Source organism: Dysidea avara, chromosome 7 (assembly GCF_963678975.1).
Source record: "Dysidea avara chromosome 7, odDysAvar1.4, whole genome shotgun sequence".
NCBI classification, from domain to species: domain Eukaryota; kingdom Metazoa; phylum Porifera; class Demospongiae; order Dictyoceratida; family Dysideidae; genus Dysidea; species Dysidea avara.
Genome location: NC_089278.1, coordinates 23,190,955 through 23,212,179, shown reverse-complemented (window position 1 = coordinate 23,212,179; position 21,225 = coordinate 23,190,955). Strand labels below are relative to the sequence as shown.

Here is a 21,225-nt window from a genome sequence, read left to right as displayed (position 1 = left end):
GTGGGATAGTGCTGCAGATGCTAGTTTCCATACTCAACTATGGAGGATTTTCAATGGTGTTGTGTGGTGACTGTTCTATTAGAGTATTTGACTTGACCTTGACTGACTACTCTATTAAAGTATCTTGATCTAGTTTTGTGTTTGGGGGGGGGGGCACATGGGATTTTCCTTGGATCCGCCACTGAGAAACAACTAACGTATTTAATTAACAACATGGGCTAAAATAGAGGTTAAAATCTCAAGTATAGGATCTCTTGGGTGCTGCACTATTTAGGCCATAAGGATACCTTGATAGTTAGGACACTAGTCCATCCCATTTGTATTATTGTACACACATTTAGACCCTAAAATCAGGACAAAAAGGGCACCATGACGATACACTTGTTCTTGGTTCCAATTGTGTTATTTGCAGTGTGTACATACACCATTTAATATAGAAAGAGTTTCAATTTACTTGACTGCATCTGTGGTAATAAAATGTCTCTTAGTAATGTATTCAAGTCATCCTTGACTTCAGGAATATCTGCAATAGCTCTCATCTTCTTATCCTTCCAATACCAGTCAATAACTATAAGTCGACATTTCTTTAGGTTGAGAACACCTACAGAAAAGGCAACACTGTATAGTACAAAGCACATTTGGAAAAACAGCTGCAATTTACTGAAGATATGTTAGACTTGTACATAATATTAAGAAATACATTGTCCAATCAGAGAACTACTCTTCAAGACTACCTCACTATGATTTGGCAGTGTTCACTGAGCATAATGAAGCAAAAAATGTAATCGAAAAAACCACTGCTCTTCTTCAGCATCAATTAATGATTCCCTTACATTTTCTATTATAGTACTCTATTGGTACAGTGACCAGACCAGCCCTTTTTCAAATATTGAAAATATCAGTTTAATTGTTCAGAGTGTTGTAGTTTACCAATTGTGTCTTGTTGTACAACTCCTTGGTATCTACAGTACAACCAGCTACGTAACAGCCAAAAAAAACACGTCACTATTGTGCAAGTGGGCAAAAATGTTGTTTTCAAAGTAGAAAACAATGACATGGGATGAAAAGAAAGTTTAAAGCTCATATACCTCCAACTCCCCTGAGCCAGCCCAGGTAACCAAGTTAGCCAGAGCCCTCCGACTACTTGTACGGCTTATCACAACTGGAAAATGGGTGCCCAGCAAAAGGTATATTTGTAGTTTTATAATAGTGTGAGGTGAAAAATCAAATCTGCTGTAAAAGGACCATATTCCCCATACCTGGTGAGTGGTCACATATTACTACATAAGTTTGTACTAGCAAACATACCAAGTTTCAACAGTTTATTAATTCTGTTAGGAGTACCAATGGCAAATGGCACTACATGAGATTCTAAGAATGTCCTTTGCTCAGCAACCTAAAAGACAATCAGAGAGAATAAACAAACCCACAATTACGTAATGGAGGAGTTACTGTAGTTAGAGTGACATTTACTATTTGGTGCACTAGGGTTTAGTGAATAGTGCTACACCGATATGAGATTCCAATATCCAATAATATTTATAAGTGTAGCTGATCCGATATAGTACTGCATGCCTACCTGTCAGTAAATTTTACTAGAAATTTGAGTATAAAGGAGCAATTTAGCTTGTTTATAGTGTAAGTAGTGTTACAATAATGGTTGTAAGCAGTATACTGTAGTGCAGGATAATGCAACTTAATCATTTATAAACATTGTTGGATGAACATGAGCATGTATTTCTAAATGATCTGTATCTATTGCTTTTCCCATCATGATGCCAAACCGATACCAATGGACAAAAAATACAGCCGCTGCCAATTTATGGTTTTTCCAATAAGGGATCTGATTATCAGTGGAGGCAGCTGGCATTAGGTGAAGTTGTATCTATGAAGCTGTACACAATGTGCTGTCAATAAGGATGGTGGTAATTTATAATCAATCCATAATAGCTTAGGAAATGAATGGGGACAATCTTAACCAGTCAATAAAATATACTGAGACACTGTATACATGTAAAGCAATCAACCACTTTAATTACAGAAGTCAAATTTTGTATTTCATAACTGTCAGTAGTTGCTTGATTTACCTGTAACACAGAGAATACAGTGAAAATCTTAGGGCTTCTAGATAGTGAAAATTCTCTTGGGTATCTGTTGATCGAAGCTTGCATGCCAAATATGTCCCACTGTCTTGGTCTGCTTTACTGCTCCTGACAGAACTTACACCTGAAAAAGCCTTCTAGAATCCGACCAAGAAGCTGTACATAATATGAAAATCTGTAACAATCAAGATACTCTAATGGAGCAGTTGCACATTCTAATAGAACATTCACATTTTAGATGTATCAGATGTTGACTGGTCTCTCTTTTGAGTTAAGGAAATGACACAAGAAACCTTGTTATGTCATTGTTACAAATCAGCACCACCTTTAAGATATCGGTCTTTTCACACAAGAGATATTGGTTCATTTGTAGTAAGCTTGTTCTACAAATTAAACATTACAAGACCTCGCATGCATTAACAAAGCCCTCCACAGTCCAGCTTTACAAACAAATGAATTACCCCACCTTTATGTGTTTAGCAAATAATTTAACAGTTGTACAGCCATTGCGAAATCCAGCAGCCTCCCTATTGAGTTGTATACACCTCATAGCAGACAATGCTATCACCATAACAATGGGACTAGCTGGCTTAGACAATCTTGCTAACCATTTCTCCCAATTGGGAACAGCTGTAAAGTCAAAACACCATTAACCGCTTAAAGTCTAACACACTGTACCTTGCTTTAAACATGAATTGAAATCTTCAGTATCACCATCAACTTGTACAAAATTATCTTCTGCAACGAACGATTGATTTACATGCACCAAGTATAAACACTATTCAGAGCCAACTTTAATGGGATTCTGATAAAGGTTTATTCAGTTATAAAAAATTGTAAACAATTGAAAGAAAGAGAGAAGGTTCTTTGATGAAATTTTGGTTTGCGAACCAGCAACTTTACTCAGAAAAAGCAGCATGGGGGCATGACAATGACATTATTGTTCTTCCTTTCAATAACACGCACACACACAACACACACACACAGAGGAGTACACACAAACATATTATCATATGTATTTTAAAAGTTGACTCTTGTGTAAAAATGGTACATACCACTTAAAAAATCTAAATGCATACACAAAAAATAGTCAACTTATTACCTAATATTAGTAAATCATCACTGTCCTTCTCAACTGTTTGCAGTGCATTGGACAATTCACATAATTGCCTTTCTTTGGAATGTAATGGTGAATATTCCACTGTATCAATCTATTGTGTGTTATAGAGTAATCTTGTAGTATTAGTAGCAGTGATTATGGTTGCCATACATGTACATAGCATTGTATCTGTTAATGACAATGGTGATTAATACTAGGGATTACCATGGTTTACAATTTACATCCACCAAAATTATCCTTCTGAGTGACTGTTTTATTAGAGTAAATTTATACTTGACCCCCCCCCCCCCCCTCTCCAATTGTTGATATGTGCTTGGGATTATTTTAACTTAGTTGGCTTTTTCTGTTATTTTTACAGGGATGACAACATCAGCTATTCGGCTGTGCTCACATATGCAATGTTCCCAGTTTAACAGCTGGGTCAATGGAGCAATGGGGGTAAAGTTTCTTGTTCAAGGAAACAACAGTAGGGCCAGGCAAACTTGATTACTTGTTTCACATCCACAAGAATTCAGATTTCCATGAGGGCGGGAGATCATTTTTCATTATTAAAGAAAATACTCCAAATCAAGCTGTCTGTTATTATAAAGGTTATAGCTAAAACCTTGTAAGAACTATTACTTATGTTTTACCACCGTTCTGAGGTGCAAGTGACATTTGCTGTGCTTGTAAAATGATAGCAGCCTTCTTAGCATCAAAATATGTGTGCACATGATTGATAACAAGGCGTATCCAGATTAATGCCCTATCGTCTGAACTACTACTCCCCGTTATAAGTTGAGTAGGTCATTTATCACATGATGTGTATGTATGCACAGAGGCAATTTAAACTGATTGAATTGCCTTACAGTATCTGTCTTCTTGAGACGTTTCTTTTTCGACTTCGGCTTCTCTAGCCACCACTCGTCACTCAAATCGTCCATGACCAGGGATGGTTCATATATTTACGAGTATATTTATAATTTTCTATCCTTTACCACGTCTGGTGCGCATTGATTAGAATTGCGTCACGTGTTATGCATTAATTGGAATCGTATCACATGATTATCGTTGAATAGTGCAATTTCAAGTCATGATGAGAGTTGGTTTAGTTCTTGTAAGTGTATGTTTGGTCATTACTCTGACCGTTGCAAGAGACGAAACAGATTTAGACGAGTTAGAGGCCGATGACATTGACTGTAGTCTTCGCGGACTCTCGTGTAAGAACTGCACTGATGGGATGGACGACTGCTTTTGGTGCGAAGCGTCAAAGGAATGTAAGAAGTGGAAATGGGGTAACAACCATGTGTCAGCAAATACTAATTGCAAAGGATACAATTTCTACTACAAGCAGTGTAAACTAAATGGTGCTGGTATTATTGCCATACTCTCGGTGGGGTTAGTCTTGCTGTTGGCATCCTGTTGCTGTTGTTGTGTGTGCTGCTGTTGTTGTTGGATGTCACGAAGAAGAAAACGCAACTATGAACGTCTTCACGACAATTATGCAGACAAGAGGGCTGACATATATGAAAGAAATGCTGACAAAAAAGCCGAGAGAAGAGCCAGGAGGGATGATATTCGTCGCAAATATGCACTCAATTCAGATGATCCACAGTATGCCTGATCAACATGACTGTTATTTACTGTGACATTTTGTTATAAATCTTCCTATACATTTGTGTTTATTACTGCAATCTGAATACATCAAATGTACGAAGTTATGGAGATCAAGTTAAATTAATAATTACATTACAACCAATTGAGCAGTTGTAGGTATCCATGGTCTGTGCACATCTCTGCTACTTGGATTTTGAATCTTGTGTTTCTAATGATTTTGTATTGTTGAACCTCGCTATAGCTGATGCAATTACTACATCCAATTATGCACAAACGTAGGTGTCATGCATATGTAGTAAGATGATCTGCATTAGCACAAGCGCAATGATCCACATCCTAACCTAACTGCTTTGAATAGTCTGACAGGACCCCTTATATATCCTGGAACGCTCTATCCCAGTATGTGTATGTCACACTAGTACATGAGACCTATACCAAGTGTCCTTGAAGTCCTGGTGTGTATCCACAAATATTATTGCTATAAGCTCCTTTAAAAAGTATCTCTGAAACATGGAAAACCAGAATGCCAAGGGACGTACATAATTATCGTTAAATCAAGAGTATAAATTAGTGCTGTTCATGCACTGTATACAGTCAAAATGGAAAGTATTCACAGGTTTTTTTAAAATTATTATTAATACACATATTTTTATGGAGCATTCTAAAATCATCGCCAATGGATTTTTCCTAGGGAGTAGTTCAGAAGCGTTGGCAGTCTATTCATCATCTAGACACAGGTAGATGCATAAGGAACAGCAGTCATGCAATGTTGCAAGCCATCTTCAAGTTCCACTACCACAGTGGACCTGACTGTGGCCACGGTTGTGTGTAGCACCTCAGGTTCAGGCAGATCCTGAGTCTGTATATACCAATGGACACCCAAATAAAGGCACAATGAATGCCAGTATGTGTGGTGGCTTAGTATGGACAGAGACACTGACCAGTCAGCAAGTATAAAGCCAATCCCACCCAAGTTCTACACCACTGGCGTTGGCCCACAAGACTTTGTCCATGTAGGTACGTACTAGCTGCCCTTATGCAAGAAAATACTTCTCTTTCTTAACCGTATGTTCCTCAAATGTTGTTCTCTGTGTCACATAAGAATGTCAAGTACAACTGTGACCATACAGCACCTCAGTCCCTTTTCTGACAATGGAACCAGGCACAACTATTGCCATGGTCTGTCAAGTCATATTCACTATGCTTTGAGAATGATATGGTGGCCAGGACAGACCTTCAAACAAGTTACAGAAGAGATTGTTTAGCTGACTCACCCGGACTGTCTACAAGACCAAATTGCAAATTAGTGTATTTAATATTTAATTGTGAGGGAAAAGTGAAGAAAGCAAGAACCTATATATTTTCCCCAGACTCAATCTCTGCCGGAGAGTTCTTAAATAGAGACACCCACAGCATGGACTTCCTTAAAATGGCTCAATTAATACCAAACTACCAATAGTAGGATCTAGCTTAGCCACTTCACCAAATACCAGCTATACTCAAATACTAGTGCAATGGCGGATCCAGGATGGGGCATTTGGGGCAAATGCCCCCCCCCCCCCCCCCCCACCTTGTCACACAGTGGAGGAGCCATACTTCTGATTAAAATACTAAACTTCATGCCAGGGCAAGATCAGCTTATAAAACTCACGAAAATATGCACATTTTACTAGCATTTATTACGAATTCACCTGAAACTGAAGTCAACCTAGTTATGAAACTGTCATCCAGCACCTTCGTACGCACTAAGCGCCTCTAAAAATAATTATTGTGTTGCTGTTGTTTAAGACATTCAGAGCCTTTTAAACTGCTTTAAAGACTTCACAGCCATCTGCAAAGGCCAAAATGACAAAAATCAGCAGTGAGATACTACTAAGAGGTGTATTATTTGCTGCTTCAAAAATGCAGCAACTAGCAAGAGGATCTGGCTCTCCCTAACCACCTACAACTTGCCTGTTTGTGCCCCTCCCCCTGCCAGGTCCTGGATCCGCCCCTGTAGTGAGTGGGTAATTGGACGGCACAGTGGGGTGGGGGAACACAAAACTGAAAATGTAAATTTGGGATATGCTGCTGTTTAGCACTTCCTCCCACTACCAGTTTGGATCTACCCCTGTGCATGGTCTCAGTAATATCAATCAAAAATACAATATACCTGATAATATTGTTATATACAACATAAACAATTATCAACAATTATCTTAAATATAGAGATACTCTGTAATGATAAATGGATTATTGCTTTGTTAAGCTAAGAACAAACTGTTCAATAACATGTTCTCCTATGGTTGCATACTGCCTCTTCTTAATAATATCCCTCACATGATCACTAACACCATCACCAATCTTGTCCAGGGTCATCTCCAGGTTAAAGTGAGGTACAACAAATGTAGTGACCGAATATCGATCACGCGATGGTGGCTTTAGCACTCTGTGAATACTTGTCTTACAAAACCCATTAGTGATGTAATCAAGATAATCATTAACTAATATCACAACAGCGTTGTCAACCGGTGGTACGTCAACCCAAATGTCACTTGAAGGAAGTTGAATTTGCAGCCCACCTATAATAGAATAAGTAATCATATATATTTTACTCTTAAATTTATGCAATGCACAACTCAACCAATGAGATGGCTACCAGCTGCAGTGAGAGAAATATATAAACCTGCATAGAAAATGCAAATAATTATGTCACTTGATTGTCTTGAATTTAACGACAAAGGTGAATTTGGATACAAAATATGGTAACAATGCCATAAACATTCACAGAATTGTGGACAATTTTTTTCACTGAAAGAAAGACTTGTCATGGCTATAAGTTAAACTACTTATGCTGGTCACTGTAAAGTACTAATAATGATAATGGTAATGAATATGGAATATTTAAATCAGTAATATTAAAATTCTCTAATAGAGCAGTCAATGTGTACAGTACAAGAAATGTAGAGAAATTGCCCATTACTGTAAGCCAAAGATCTCCATATCTATATAAGCACCTCCATACCAAGCCACTGCTACCAGTGACTTACTTCCTACCTTTATAAAAGTTCTATTTTATGACATTGTAGCACTGCATAACATGGTGACCAGCCTCACATTTCCTTCATAACAACTAGGTAGCAATAATGAAGTGGATTCAGAGTGATCTGAAATTTTCACATGCACATTTCTACATAATTTCAAAAACAACTGATCAATTGATGTCCTTGGCTTACTGTTATGGTCTTGAGATCTATAATGTATGCACCATGGACCTACTTTATGCCCTTATATTCTGAAGTGAGTGAACTGATTGCAGAAGCGCTTCTTGTGGTCTGACTTGCACTGTTCTTTATTGTAATCCTGTGTAACAGGTGTAACATACTAGCTAAAAATGGAGCAAAATGCATGGCCACAGCTTTTCAGTAATTGATATTCGAGGCACACATTCAGACATGTAATTAATTTTGATAAGTCCGCTATCATTCTTTCCTTTGATGCAGGTACACCAGTCATTACCTGTTACAAAAAGTAAACAAGTAAGCAGAGAATTTTAAATTCAAGCCGCAGGAATCACATAAAATAAAAAGTAATGAAACAAGGGAGGTCAACTACACCTGCAGCTATACTTGGACACTGGTTTTGATTATTATGGGCTCAAGGCTATAGGTAGAAAGTCAAACTAATACGGGGGGGGGGGGGGGGGATGTTTGCATAACTGAATAGTGTGTAAAATCCATTGATTTATATTCAGAGCTTTACATAAAAAACATAAGCATACGCATTTTTTGACATAATACTCGAATTTAGCAGTCACTCGGATAACCAAACGTTCAGAAAATTGGGGTTCAGATAATCAATTCTCTACTGTACTATTTACAGGATACAAGGTATAGTGTATTTCTATGCTCCCTACTCAACCTAAACTTTCTTGATACTCATTCTAATATTTAATACATTTACCGATGAATATAAAGTTACCTTTTTCAATATGTAACTACATTGTCCAGAAGTAAAGAGTAGCAATATTACAAAGTATAACTTGCCCAACACTGCATATCCATACTGTGCAAATGTTATGAACATTAGCAACCAGCTGCAGCATCTCCTGTACACTGAATAAAACTACAGAGTGTTACGGTTTTGCTAGCAATAGCACTAACTGGTGAGATGTTATTGTAAATGGGTTATTCTAATAGACAGAGATTATCTTATAGTTATTCTGTTAAAATAGAATAAACAACATTATATTTCAATTACCATTATCATTTACAATCACTGCCAGAAATCCACGATCTGAATGTGGTCCAATTCCAAAATCAAGCCCAACATCATCGTGGTTATGGTGATAACGAAATATTCCAGTCTGTTCAAATTGGGAAATAGTGTTTTTGATGAAATAATCGTTTTCCATTCCAAGTCCACTGGAAATACACTTGCTAACGGCACACGCAGCTGCATAAACAGCGACATCATGTGATTCAACAGTATCCCTAAATTGTGGAAAGTCCGCTTGGTGTGGCCATTTGTTAGGTTCCTTTAGAACAAAATCAGAAACATCAAAATTCTTTAAACAAGATAACTTAGACCGAAAGTATATTCCCTCCTTCACATCTGGTGTTCCAAGTGTCTTCTCACCCAATAAACCAAAATAGCCCCAAATTCCATCACCTTTTGATGCTATCATTTTTTTCTCAGTGGAACTACTCAGAAAGTTTCTTGACTCCTTAAGTATCTGCAGCAAAAGAAACAATTATATTATTTGTAGCTTTCACACTACAGGCCAAGAGGCCTCTTTTAAAGCTGGGTCATACATTTGTAGCATAGCAAATACAAAGCTATTAAAGCTAATTTATATAGCAACCTATCAAATCTTGTATTGTGTGAAGTGAGGCTGTTAGTACAAATTATGAGGACCTTGGAGCAAAGTAGGCACCTTTTAGGGGAGATATTGGGTGTTAACTGTAGCTTGTCCAGGAGATGGCATGCCTTAGTGTGTGAGTATACAAAGCACACTAACATGTGAAGCATGCCAATCTAGGGGTATATTTTGAGTATAGGCCCACTGAGATTGAATCTGAGAGTGATTTTAGCAGACATTCTACCATTAATAAATAGGTACCGTAATGTATCAAGATCGATATACCCTAATAGAACAGTGATCCTAATACAACAGTAAACAAATAGTAATGGTGACTGCTGAAATCACTCTAAAATTAAATTTTTGATAGCCTAATTCTCAAAACTTCCTGGAAGGAACTTCCTGGAGGGGGGGGTAAGCCCCCAGACACCTAGCTACACTAAAGTAACACAATCATCACATGCAATACACTTTTCATAATCTCTTCGACAGGGGATACAACCCCCCTTCCCCCTCCCATCCTCTGCTCCCCCTGAATCCAACAGCTGTAAATATTAAAACTAAGTATTACATATTCGCACATGCTTGTGACACGCAAACAAATTAATAAAATTCAGTCTGCTGTACCACCTGCAAGTTCAAAGGGCATGTGTTGCTGGTGGCACAAAGTACAGTATGTCTTAATTTAAATACTAGCAAATTCAGTGATTTCTAGGCTTGAGCCAACTATGTTTTGAAAATATCTCATTATGCTATTGAGCGACTGCTGTATTAGTGTAAGTGACTGCTCTATTAGAGTATCTCAATCTTATTTCCACAAAGTGTGAATAATCAGCCAAGAAACAATAAAATTTCTTGATATGAAATACAGTAATAAGTGCTCATGTCTTGCTACGTTTTTGGCACACGCATTGTGTATTTTAATTTAAAATCTTGAAAATTGCTCTATTATGCTGGCATAATGCTTGATGCTTTTTCCAGCCTATTATGTTTGAAATTATGCCTGTATAATTGGCACAAGTCTAGTGATTTCAAGCGGTGCAATATACTCACAACAGTGACTGACTGGACAGCCCACATTTCTATTGAAATCTCATTGGTACCATCAAGAGTAAATAATGGAAGAGTAAATAATGGAAGAGAGAGTATCCAACTCTAATATACTGCATCGAAAATGAGCACGTCAAGTAGAGCCGCCTTGTCAAAGTAAGTGCTAAATGAGCCAATCAACACCTGGCCAGGGTAGACAGGTCGCGCCCGAAAAATTATAAGCGCCCAGTTCATAATTAAACGGCGCCCGTGTGTCACAAAAATGGCGTCAAAGAAAGTTTTCCATTATTTACTCTTGATAATGGAAGAGTAAATAATGGAAGACCATTATTTACTCTTGGTACCATGCACAAGAAATTTATATGTCAAAAATGCTTCCTTGATGTGTAACTGCATTTTTTCAGTTCAGAAATATTTGACAGTCATTGAGTGACATTGTAAGAATGGAAGATATAGCTATGTGTGAACTGAGACACTACTACTAACCCAGATGTCCCACTGACCTGGATAGTAATGACCCAAATAGTAGTCTGGGTTAAAACCCAAGGCATGCATAAAAGGCTAGGTTTAGGTTTAGGGTTACCTAACCCTAGTAGGGTAGCTATATGATAACTAACAATCAATTGATTCCACATAAGTCCACAGACATGGGAATGGCTTTGTGCATACCTTACTGAAAAAATGGGTGTTGATCATTTTGCATGGCTCCATTCATACACACAGCAACAATGGCTTTGCTTTGTACATATCTTCAGACTACAACACACCTCAATGATAAATATGCATGGCTCCATGTATATGCCTATACACACTGTAACACACAGTCCTGAAAAGTGGGCATGGCTCATGGAGGACTAGACTATGGCACATTCACAACATTACACTAATTAATTCATTTCACACGTGATCCAATCTGGGTCAGACCTGGATAATTCTATAAAGCAGGCCTAGGTCAAAACAGCCGGTTGATCCAGACAAATGCAACCCAGATGACCCAACCCTGATGATGTTACTGAATGCAGTGGACATGGTGCCTACTGCTATATTCAGTTCATTCCATGTCATATAGTTTTCAAATTGCCCCAATCCTTGTGTTGAAGCAACACTCTTATATTTCTTTTTATATATCAGCATATAGCACAGTGAAGGATTTACATTAGTACAGTGACCACCATACATGACAACATATACCATAATTGACAATCAGTATAGCCACAGCAACTGACAAGGTATTAAGTATGTATATTTGTTACTGCGCAGAAATCAAAGGAGATTATAATGCACAGGTATTAATCATATTACAAAACTGATTAAGTGCAGGGGAGTTAATTACAGTGGGGGGAGGGAGTTCCATAACTTAACAGTAGAGGGAAATAAGGAAAGTTTATTCTAGTTTGTAATTGCGTAAAGTAATATCAGTACAGTCATTGTTGTCAAAATTGTGCAATTAATTATACCGTGTGATTTGAGAGTTTTAATGTTTACTAAATGAAACCTATGAAAACTATGAGCACACAGTATGTATGATAAAGTCATACAACACTTGTTATGTGATCTATGACATTATGACACAATACAGGAAATGTTAAAGTGTCAATGTATATTTTAAACATGGAATGGCACTATTATAGCGATACAGTGGTGAATCTAGGATATTAAAAAGGGAGCTTCTGAAATATACAATAATATTATATGTAATATAAAGACTGAAAGAGGCTTTAGGACATGACCCCAGAAAATTTTGAGGTTGGATTCAAGTTCACTTTATACACTGCTCACTACCATGAATATTATACCTTGACTTAAAAGTCATAAGTAAGCCTTTAGATTTATTGATTATCGACTTTACCAGTTAGGGCGAACACAGAAGGCAGAGCCTGTATGAGGTGTTACTACTAGCCTAGGAGCCTAAGCAAAAATCTTTAGAGGACGCTTACCAAAAATACACAACTTGCAAAGTACATGTGTACCAAGTGAGGTGCAACAACACCACTATTACTCACAGTGTGAACTAGCCACACACCTTGTCAGTATCAATTCCATGGTTGACGACTTGAAATGCACCAAATTTGTTGGCTGCACAGCAAATTTCTTTGGACAAACTATCAATACATTCTCCTCGAATAGCTGCCCCAATATCAATGACAGGAACTTGCGATGGCAAAGTGGAGTTGGTACTATAACACCATCTAGTGAAATAGCTCCAGGATGTCACCAAGGTAACTTGTCTCAGTTGCTTGTGCAATATCACTACAAACAAAAAAAAGATGATTTCTAATTTAACAGTTTCAAATGAATAATTATAAAGAGTGTGAGAATATCACTATGTGAATACTTTTGCTATCATGCAGCTTTGCATATTATCATGTTGAATCACGAGATAACAAGAACTCAGAAAACTTTAACAGGTGAAGTTTGGTTATAGTTTAACAATTCTTTTTTAAAAAGTTGAGTAATCATTTTAGTCCTTTGCTCTTGAAGTGTCAAATGATTAACTGAATGATGTAACTTAGCAGTTGTCATATCAATGATGAGCTGCATGTATAATGAAATTGAGTATTAACAGAAAATCTTAGTAACCAGTGTGATCTATATAAACTACGTGCACCAGTATCTGCTCTGTTGTGCAGGTTATTCACCTTCAGTATATTATTATGAGCAAATCACTGAAGGCTAAACACAATAACTAACTATAGATGTAAAAAGTTATCAGCAGTACTACTACTGACTTTTTCTATCATGCAGTTTACACACCGTGACTGCTAATGTATTGGAAGTACTATACCACTAGCAACCTGTGCATGAGAAAGCTTTAGCTTGTGAATGCAGGGAGTCATTGTCTTGACACTAATACACAGCCTGAACGCCAAAAAATCCCAGCTAGCTACATGGCAATAGTGGTGATTTTTATTTATTTATTTTTTTTTATTAAAGCTTTACAGCACAAGTGCTGAAGGTCTGTAGGACACCGGCTGGTCCTACAGCCTGCTCAAAGACATTAGATACTAAGACATTAGCTACTTAAGGTGTGTTTGAAAAGTTGCAGAAAGGAGAAAAAATCCATGACTCACCTAGGTGGCCTCGAACCTGCAGCCATCCGATTTACGCTCGAACACTTACAGGAGTCCACCAGGCGGTCAGGATGTTTTCTCCTTGATATTTTCATGTAATTTGATCCTTCTGTAACATAATTATGCTTGAGGCATGCATGCACTAAAAACCAGGATTCAGGACTTCCTTACATCAAGAGTTCGTAATATATATACTGAGGAGAGTATCCTACTCTCATATACCCCTGTAGAAGAGCGTACCGTGAAGTTATGGTGTAAAGATGTTGTGGTTTGTGATATACGAGCATCCGTAATAGTGCTAGAATCGTTAGCACCATTCCACACTCGCAAAGCTCAGGATAGCAGTATTCGCAAATGGCCTGGTAAGAAATGCCTATGCAGTTGTCTAAAACCATGAAGACACACTTGGTAGTTTGGTGAGAAACACTGAAAGCTAGAGTTAGTTCGGTTGCTAGCAACATTGTTAGGCACACATTCAATCGATATTATGTTATTATGTTCAATAGTGACATCATTAATTATACAAAGAGAAATGGGAGAACTCGCAAGCATTACATCATAACTTCATGATATGCCCTTCTACAGTGGTAGCTATATGAGAGTAGGATACTCTCCCAGTATATAGCTATATTATGAACTCTTGTTTACATTCAAGGTTTTTGTTTGCAGAGCTATGTAACTCTCTATGTAGCTCAACATTGTACAAACCAGCAATTTTCACCATAGTCCCTACACCAGTCTGTGGAGTACACTTTAAGAGTAGCCCATTTTATTTCTAGTAAGACTAAAACACAGATTGTTAACACTGACATATTTCATGGGCTCACATACATTTCTGGATAGTATTATCAAACCACCCGAATAAGGATAGCTTACGTCAAGAGTACATAATATCTAAATATATATATTATGAACTCTTGCTTACGTGTACCACAAAATGCCTGCTTAGCTGCCTGTTTACTAAATTTGCACAATAACACAACTAAACATGCATGATGGGGGGTGACATTAAGACCTCAAAAAGAATAGCTAATAAGTGGTAGCTAAACCATGCTACAGGCATCAGGCATTTGTATACATACTATACCCATTATTATTATTATTATTATTATTATTATTGTCTAACGGGCTTGTAGCTGCCCAGACAATGATAAATTGCCAGGCTAGGCTGCGGGCCTTTGAAGGTGCCCATATCTAGATTGCTTCCAAAAATTATCCAAGCGCTGCTTGAACGTTGCAACTGTTGGTGCTGAAACAATGAAGTCAGGTAAGGAGTTCCATAGATTGACTATTCTATTCATAAAACAGTTCTGGCTTTCATAAGTCAGGTGGGCTAATCCTTGAAGGCATTTAGTTGCACATTTCTGAACCTTTTCAAGGGTGTCAATGTCTTTGGCTAAGTACGGACTCCAAGATTGTACGCAATATTCCAAATGCGACCAAACATACATCTTGTACAAATATATAAACATATCAATTCTAAAAGATCGCCTGTAGCCTTGACTGCAGCTTATTGGCAGTGTAGAACTGGCTTGAGGTCACTTGTGCACCACACTCCAAGGTCCTTCTCCTCGTTCACTAGTTCTAGGTCAGCAGATACATTTGTAGTGCTATCATTCATGGTACTAGTATGATGCAGGAAGGGAGTTGCCAATTTGCATCACTTTGCATTTGGCTGCGTTAAACCTAAGCAACCAAACACTTGACCATTGCATTAACTTGTTAACATCATGATGTCGTTTAGGGCTGTCATGAAAAGATTTGATGACCAAATATATCTTGGTATCATCTGCAAACATCTTCAGATTATTCTCAATGAGGTCAGGCACATTGTTAACATAAACAAGGGACCTAAGACTGAACCTTGAGGTATTCCGCTCTGAACACCAACCCAATGGTCTGGCTGAGACCCATTAACCACTACTCTTTGAAAACAATTTGTAAACAATTAATCTGTATAGCTCCATCTTACAATAGTTTCATACTTGTGATATGCAGTATTCAGTCTACATGGTATACATATAGGTACACTGGTATAGGTATGCATATAAAGACACGGTAGTGCTATTGTCTAACAATCAGTCATGAAGCATTACATGCAGCAGTAACAACAAACTGAAGTCATACATTACAAATGCATTAGGTGTCATGTAGGATAGCTAGATCACACTTCAAGTGTCAATGATGTTAACACTGAGCCCACTCAACACTACCAACCACATGTATGAGGTGACAGTATCACAGCATGCAAAAAATGGGATGCACTTTAATTGAATTTCCATCCTGACTCATGCACCAATTGCCCCCACCCCTTACTCCCACTCCCCCGAGCATCTTTGGTATGCATGACAAAGTGGTTATGCACTTTTCCATCTTCATATTAACTGTTTTTATTATTAGCACTTTACTATGAACAGAAAGTAACTGAATGATTAAATAGGAAACCAGTATTTGATTTTAAGTCCTTCAGGGCAATATAATGTATTTTGAATATAACTAGTAATTATATGCACCTCATAGCTAACATGCACAATTGCTAGTTTTGTCACTTCAAATTGAAATGTGTGGTTATAATTTGTTGACCACAATATTGCTGTAAGACAAGATCAAAGTGAAAAATGTTTACAATAACTCTATTTGGTTGCTAAGAGATATACACAATAGCCCAAAACCTTACCACTTGAACAATTCTGGTTATGCAGCAGTACAACATGTGGTAATGTATTGTAAAGACCACATACACTCTCAGATGTTTAGAACTAAACCAGAAAGCAAGTTAGAGTTAGGTATAGTAATGTACAATTCAACAGAGCATCCATGCAGTTATACAAAATAGCCAACAGTCTTACATGACTATAGTCCCATCCACAGTTGCAGACTGTTCAATATGAAAATAGTTAGCTAGTGGAGTGTATATAGCCAGAGCTCAGTACATTATAATTATAAGGGTTGGAAAACCATACATAGTGTGACCACGCATGCCATACACACTTGAAGACATCAATATGTCACTTGTATTACACACAGCCACCAAGATGTCATCTTTCTATCACTCCGGCAACGTTTTTAAGATAATAATGATTCAAAGCTACACACAATGATGGAGTGCTATCCCAAATTAATGATGTTCTATAATCAGCAACTTTTCAGGATAATATGTCACACAACCTTGTAATTGTTCTCTACGAGCCATGTGTTTGTAGTTAATTGTTTTTGCTTGTGTCCACTGTATAGCTCTATGTGTACGGTTGTGACTTGAGGATGCATGCCAGCTGTGTTTCGGTTCCTCAGCCAGGGTAGCTGACTAGCTTGAGGCCCTTCAGTAAGAGTGTATTTTGGGAATCGGCATTAACTGTGACAGAGTGCATTAAAAGTAGCTAGGTCAGTGTAGCTATATAAATGCAATGGATCAGGTACTTATATATGCTCTGAGAGTTTTTTTATATGCCCGGCCTAACTGCAACCATTCTATACAACATAAAAAATGACATGTAACCTTCCCAGACAGCTTGCTATATAGAAATGTTTGTACGCTGCTCTACCGTAAGCGACATGCGATCCGACTAGCTAAAAATAGGTGTGGCACCTTGGAGTTGGTCACATTTTTACAACGTGCCAGTACTCTACATTTATATCTATCTCTGAAGCTATATGCAGGCGAATATACATAGCTATATATAATTCTATAGAAATGTACGTTATAAAAGAAAGGGGGGGGAAAACTGACCAGGAGGGCCTGGCAATAATTGCTGGAACACGCCAACTGTACAGTAGCTACAACTTACCTGGTCTGCAGCGCGCAGCTAACATAGTGTCTTTGCTTATATCGTGTACGCCTCCCAGCTATCAGGCCACAGCTTCACACGTAGTGGTCAAGGATTAACCTTTATACCTGTGTGTACATAATTGGTAGAAATATTAATCTCATTAGGACGCGCGCGATCGTGACAAATCTAGCTTGATGACGTCATTGTTTGGTTATACTTGATGGCGTCATTGTTTGATCATAGATATACTATACACATAGGGATTGGAAACGGAACTCGCGCACTATAACATCCGTGTTTCGGTTTACGTCATAGTGCGGTTGCTAAGGACGATGATGGCGAGCAGGTGTGTCCGTAGTTTATCTGTTTGTCGCTAACTTCACTTCAGGATGAAGCAGTTAAGTCTCCCAGGACAATAACAAAAGTTTGAAGAGTTTGCAAGAGCCGTATTTGGGCGAATTTTCGGTAGTGACACATTGGACGCTGGTGCATGATTTATCCAGTTTGTTTAGTCATAGATATTAGAGAGAATATCTATGGTTTAGTGACTGATTTCAACGACCCGTGACCTTGTACTGAGTCGTATATTTGAAAGAACGGACTTTAGATGTATTCCATACCATACCATACTGTCCTGCAAGTGTGTCTGCAACTAGCTAATAGAACACTTGGTCCACCAGGCCGGGCCACATTCTTCAATTCCCAGTCCAGGTCATTCTATGATATCATAGATTTGCAGGAGGCCTGTATGGAAGCTTCAGTACTTACGTGGCATTATACTACAAAGTGGATAAACATGATTGATTGGTCCCAGTATGACTTCAGTTAATTACACAAGCCATTCACCATTGCTAGAGTTGGCTAAAGGTAGCCGCACCAGTACAGCCAGACTGTGTTAAACCGACAATCCGTCACACTAACTAACAAAGAAACCATACACTTTGAATATTTTAACTGTACAGTGTAATATGTGTACGTTGATTATGAAATACGTGTGCAATGTAGCTAGCTATACTAAGTGTTTGTCACTTCTTTTGAAAGTACACATACTGTTTAAACATATAATTTGGTAGTGCATCTTGAGCTCTTGCTTGTTGGTCATCAGTACACTGTCATTTGGTGTTCTTTGATGGATGTCTAATCATGTGGCTTGGATGATTTCTTCAAAATTTTGTGTCTTATTAAAAGATTCTGTCTTTCATCCCCGTGCCATACAGCTTTGGTTTCAGAGCAATCCAACACACACTTTACACCCCCCAAGTGTGGTAGTAGTTGATGGTATGGTAAATTGATATCTAGCATTGGTCATGGGCCTACTAAAAGTCTACAAGTGTAAAGTGGTAAGCAGTAATTTTATACAATATGACAATTGATACAATAACTCCAAGTTGCCTATTACACTACACACTTGATATAGATTTCAAAACAAAGCTACCTAAGCTGCTTCCCAACACAGAGAATCTGTGAAAAGTCTACAAAAATGAGACGGTGTGGCCATAACATAATTCGCTTACCTCTTGACATGCTGGTGGCTTGTTTATTACGAACAACAGCCTCTTGTGGTTGCACACGCATTCCTGTTATTGTGTACAAGGCCAAGTTAAAAGTCGACAAATTGCTAATAGTTGGCAAATAAAGCCATTAGAAATAATATCGCGCTCGTAACTACGGACAGTATCTATGGCGACTAAGGCCATACCTACTGGATCTTATGTTGCGCGGGCAAAACCTCAGAAAATTTGGGTAGGTAGGTCGATTTGATAATGTCAATAATAATTAGTACATAATAGAAAATTAAAGTATTATGGACCATACAAAAAGAGCAACAACTACAAAAAACGTTAATGAAACATATAGGGTGTTCTGCAGCACCATAATGTATTGCTGTACAATGAATCAAACCTCTTGAATATAAGAACTATTTCGTTTGGAGTATCTTCACCATTAAAGCTCAACCTTTTGAAGAGTTTAATCCCTAGAGGAGCCTGGTTATCCCAATAGCTGATTTTCACTAGCACATACGAGATTGACCATCTTGGCACACGTGATCCTATATCACGTGATTATCATTATCATTTCAGGTCATGAAAAAAGACAGTCGGTCGGGCCCGTGCAACATAAAATCCAATAGGTATGGCCTAACTAGCGCAAGCGAAACATGGATGATTTTTCGAGCTCGTTACGTCACATTGGGAATTTGTACAGAGACGTCACGTGAGTTACTTCCGTTTCCAATCCCGTTGTAAAGTTTAGTATATCTATGGTTTGATTAACCGCAATTGTCGGATACATGATACATTACATCTGTGTGTATAATTATATGATCAATACTCAACCTCACAATCAGCTCAACAATATAACGGTCCAACAAGTTGTAAAAGCCCAGACCCACGACACCTTTCCAATGGCTTGATACGTACCATAACATTGCTGACTTAATTCCACTAAAAGATGCACAGTTTGCACTGGACATATATTATATGAATGTCAGCAGCCGTCATGTCATACAAAGTGTTACCTTAGCCTGCTATACTGTGCATGTGCTGGCTGGCTGTCCCAGCTACAGGGTTGCTGCTGTACATATCACTAGATGCAAGTTTTGCCCTACAGCTAGCTACTGATCTTTGTAAACTTTTGGCTATAAGCACTGTATGGTATGACAAGTGTCTTCCCCCAGGTAGATGACAGATTTCTCTCCCTCTTCTTATAGCTCAATATCAAGAAACAATTCAGTAGATTATTGGAGTTTACATGCCCAGGGGTGGATCCAGAGTTTGGCAAGGGAGGGGGGGGTGCACCTGGGTAGTAGTTATATGGAGCTAAAGATATTTCATATTATTCAGGCTCAGTAACTATGGAGGATTCACCTTTTTATTATTACTTTACAACACATGATATACAATGTACAGATGGCAAAATTACGTGTGCATGTATTGGAGGTCTACTGGTAACTGGTGCCAGTAGCCCGGGTACAGTTAATAAAGTACATTATTATGTGTGCATGTAAATAAGATTAACTACTAAAATTAATTACGGGACCACAGTTACAACAATTAGTGCATGGGCAAAATAATGACAAGTACAAGGATTGTCAGAATCAAAATTAAGTACAAAATGATGCTGTAAAATATTCCTAACTTTATTCTTAATCACAGTGATTGGAAGGGATAGATCAATTGTAGGTAAAGAGTTCCAAAGTCAGGCGGGTAATCTTCTGAAATAAAAATAATCATGTAATTTCTTGGAGAGAAAACAGTCCGCAGGGGCGGATCCAGAGTTTGGAAAGAGGGGGGGCACCTTTCTGAAAAACAGTTGAAGACCAAAAAAACTTGCTGAAAACCAGTTGAAGACCAAAAAAAAAGGTCACAACAATAATAGCTAGTTATCGTTACCAACTATATCACGTCTGTTATGTAAAATGTAAAATAAAATCCTATTTATAGCTTCATAGGTAAGCTACACTGCCTCATGAACATTGTGACTGCTTTATTAGAGTAATTGACTGCTCTATTAGAGTATCTCAATCTTGTATGCAATTTCTTGAAGGGGGGGGGCACTTGCTACTTAATAATTCCTAGTAAATTAGTCAGAGGGAATCAGTGTGGTCTCACTTAGTCAGATCCTAGTCTCCGCGTGGCACTTATCGATGATAATAGATGAATTCATTAGGAATTTTAAA

The 21,225-nt window shown here is 37.9% G+C and overlaps 2 protein-coding genes and 1 long non-coding RNA gene across 3 annotated transcripts; all 3 read right to left on the bottom strand.

Moving 5' to 3' along the window:
* Positions 1–381: 381 nt before the first annotated feature.
* LOC136262392 (protein CMSS1-like) lies at positions 382–4,259 on the bottom strand. Its single transcript, XM_066056644.1, has 6 exons — positions 4,071–4,259; positions 3,205–3,313; positions 2,781–2,840; positions 2,569–2,732; positions 1,309–1,396; positions 382–601 (listed from the first exon to the last, which is right to left on the bottom strand). The coding sequence occupies exons 1-6, from the start codon at positions 4,143–4,145 to the stop codon at positions 429–431; spliced, it is 669 nt and encodes a 222-aa protein (XP_065912716.1). The 5' UTR covers positions 4,146–4,259; the 3' UTR covers positions 382–428.
* A 2,690-nt stretch (positions 4,260–6,949) lies between these two features.
* LOC136261773 (1-aminocyclopropane-1-carboxylate oxidase-like) lies at positions 6,950–17,688 on the bottom strand. The gene is made up of 4 exons (XM_066055827.1): positions 17,565–17,688; positions 12,732–12,958; positions 9,058–9,532; positions 6,950–7,379 (listed from the first exon to the last, which is right to left on the bottom strand). The coding sequence occupies exons 1-4, from the start codon at positions 17,587–17,589 to the stop codon at positions 7,051–7,053; spliced, it is 1,056 nt and encodes a 351-aa protein (XP_065911899.1). The 5' UTR covers positions 17,590–17,688; the 3' UTR covers positions 6,950–7,050.
* A 779-nt stretch (positions 17,689–18,467) lies between these two features.
* Positions 18,468–19,690, bottom strand: LOC136261932 (uncharacterized). The gene is made up of 2 exons (XR_010704057.1): positions 19,061–19,690; positions 18,468–19,007 (listed from the first exon to the last, which is right to left on the bottom strand). It is a non-coding gene; the product is annotated as an uncharacterized lncRNA (long non-coding RNA).
* Between the last annotated feature and the right edge of the window lie 1,535 nt (positions 19,691–21,225).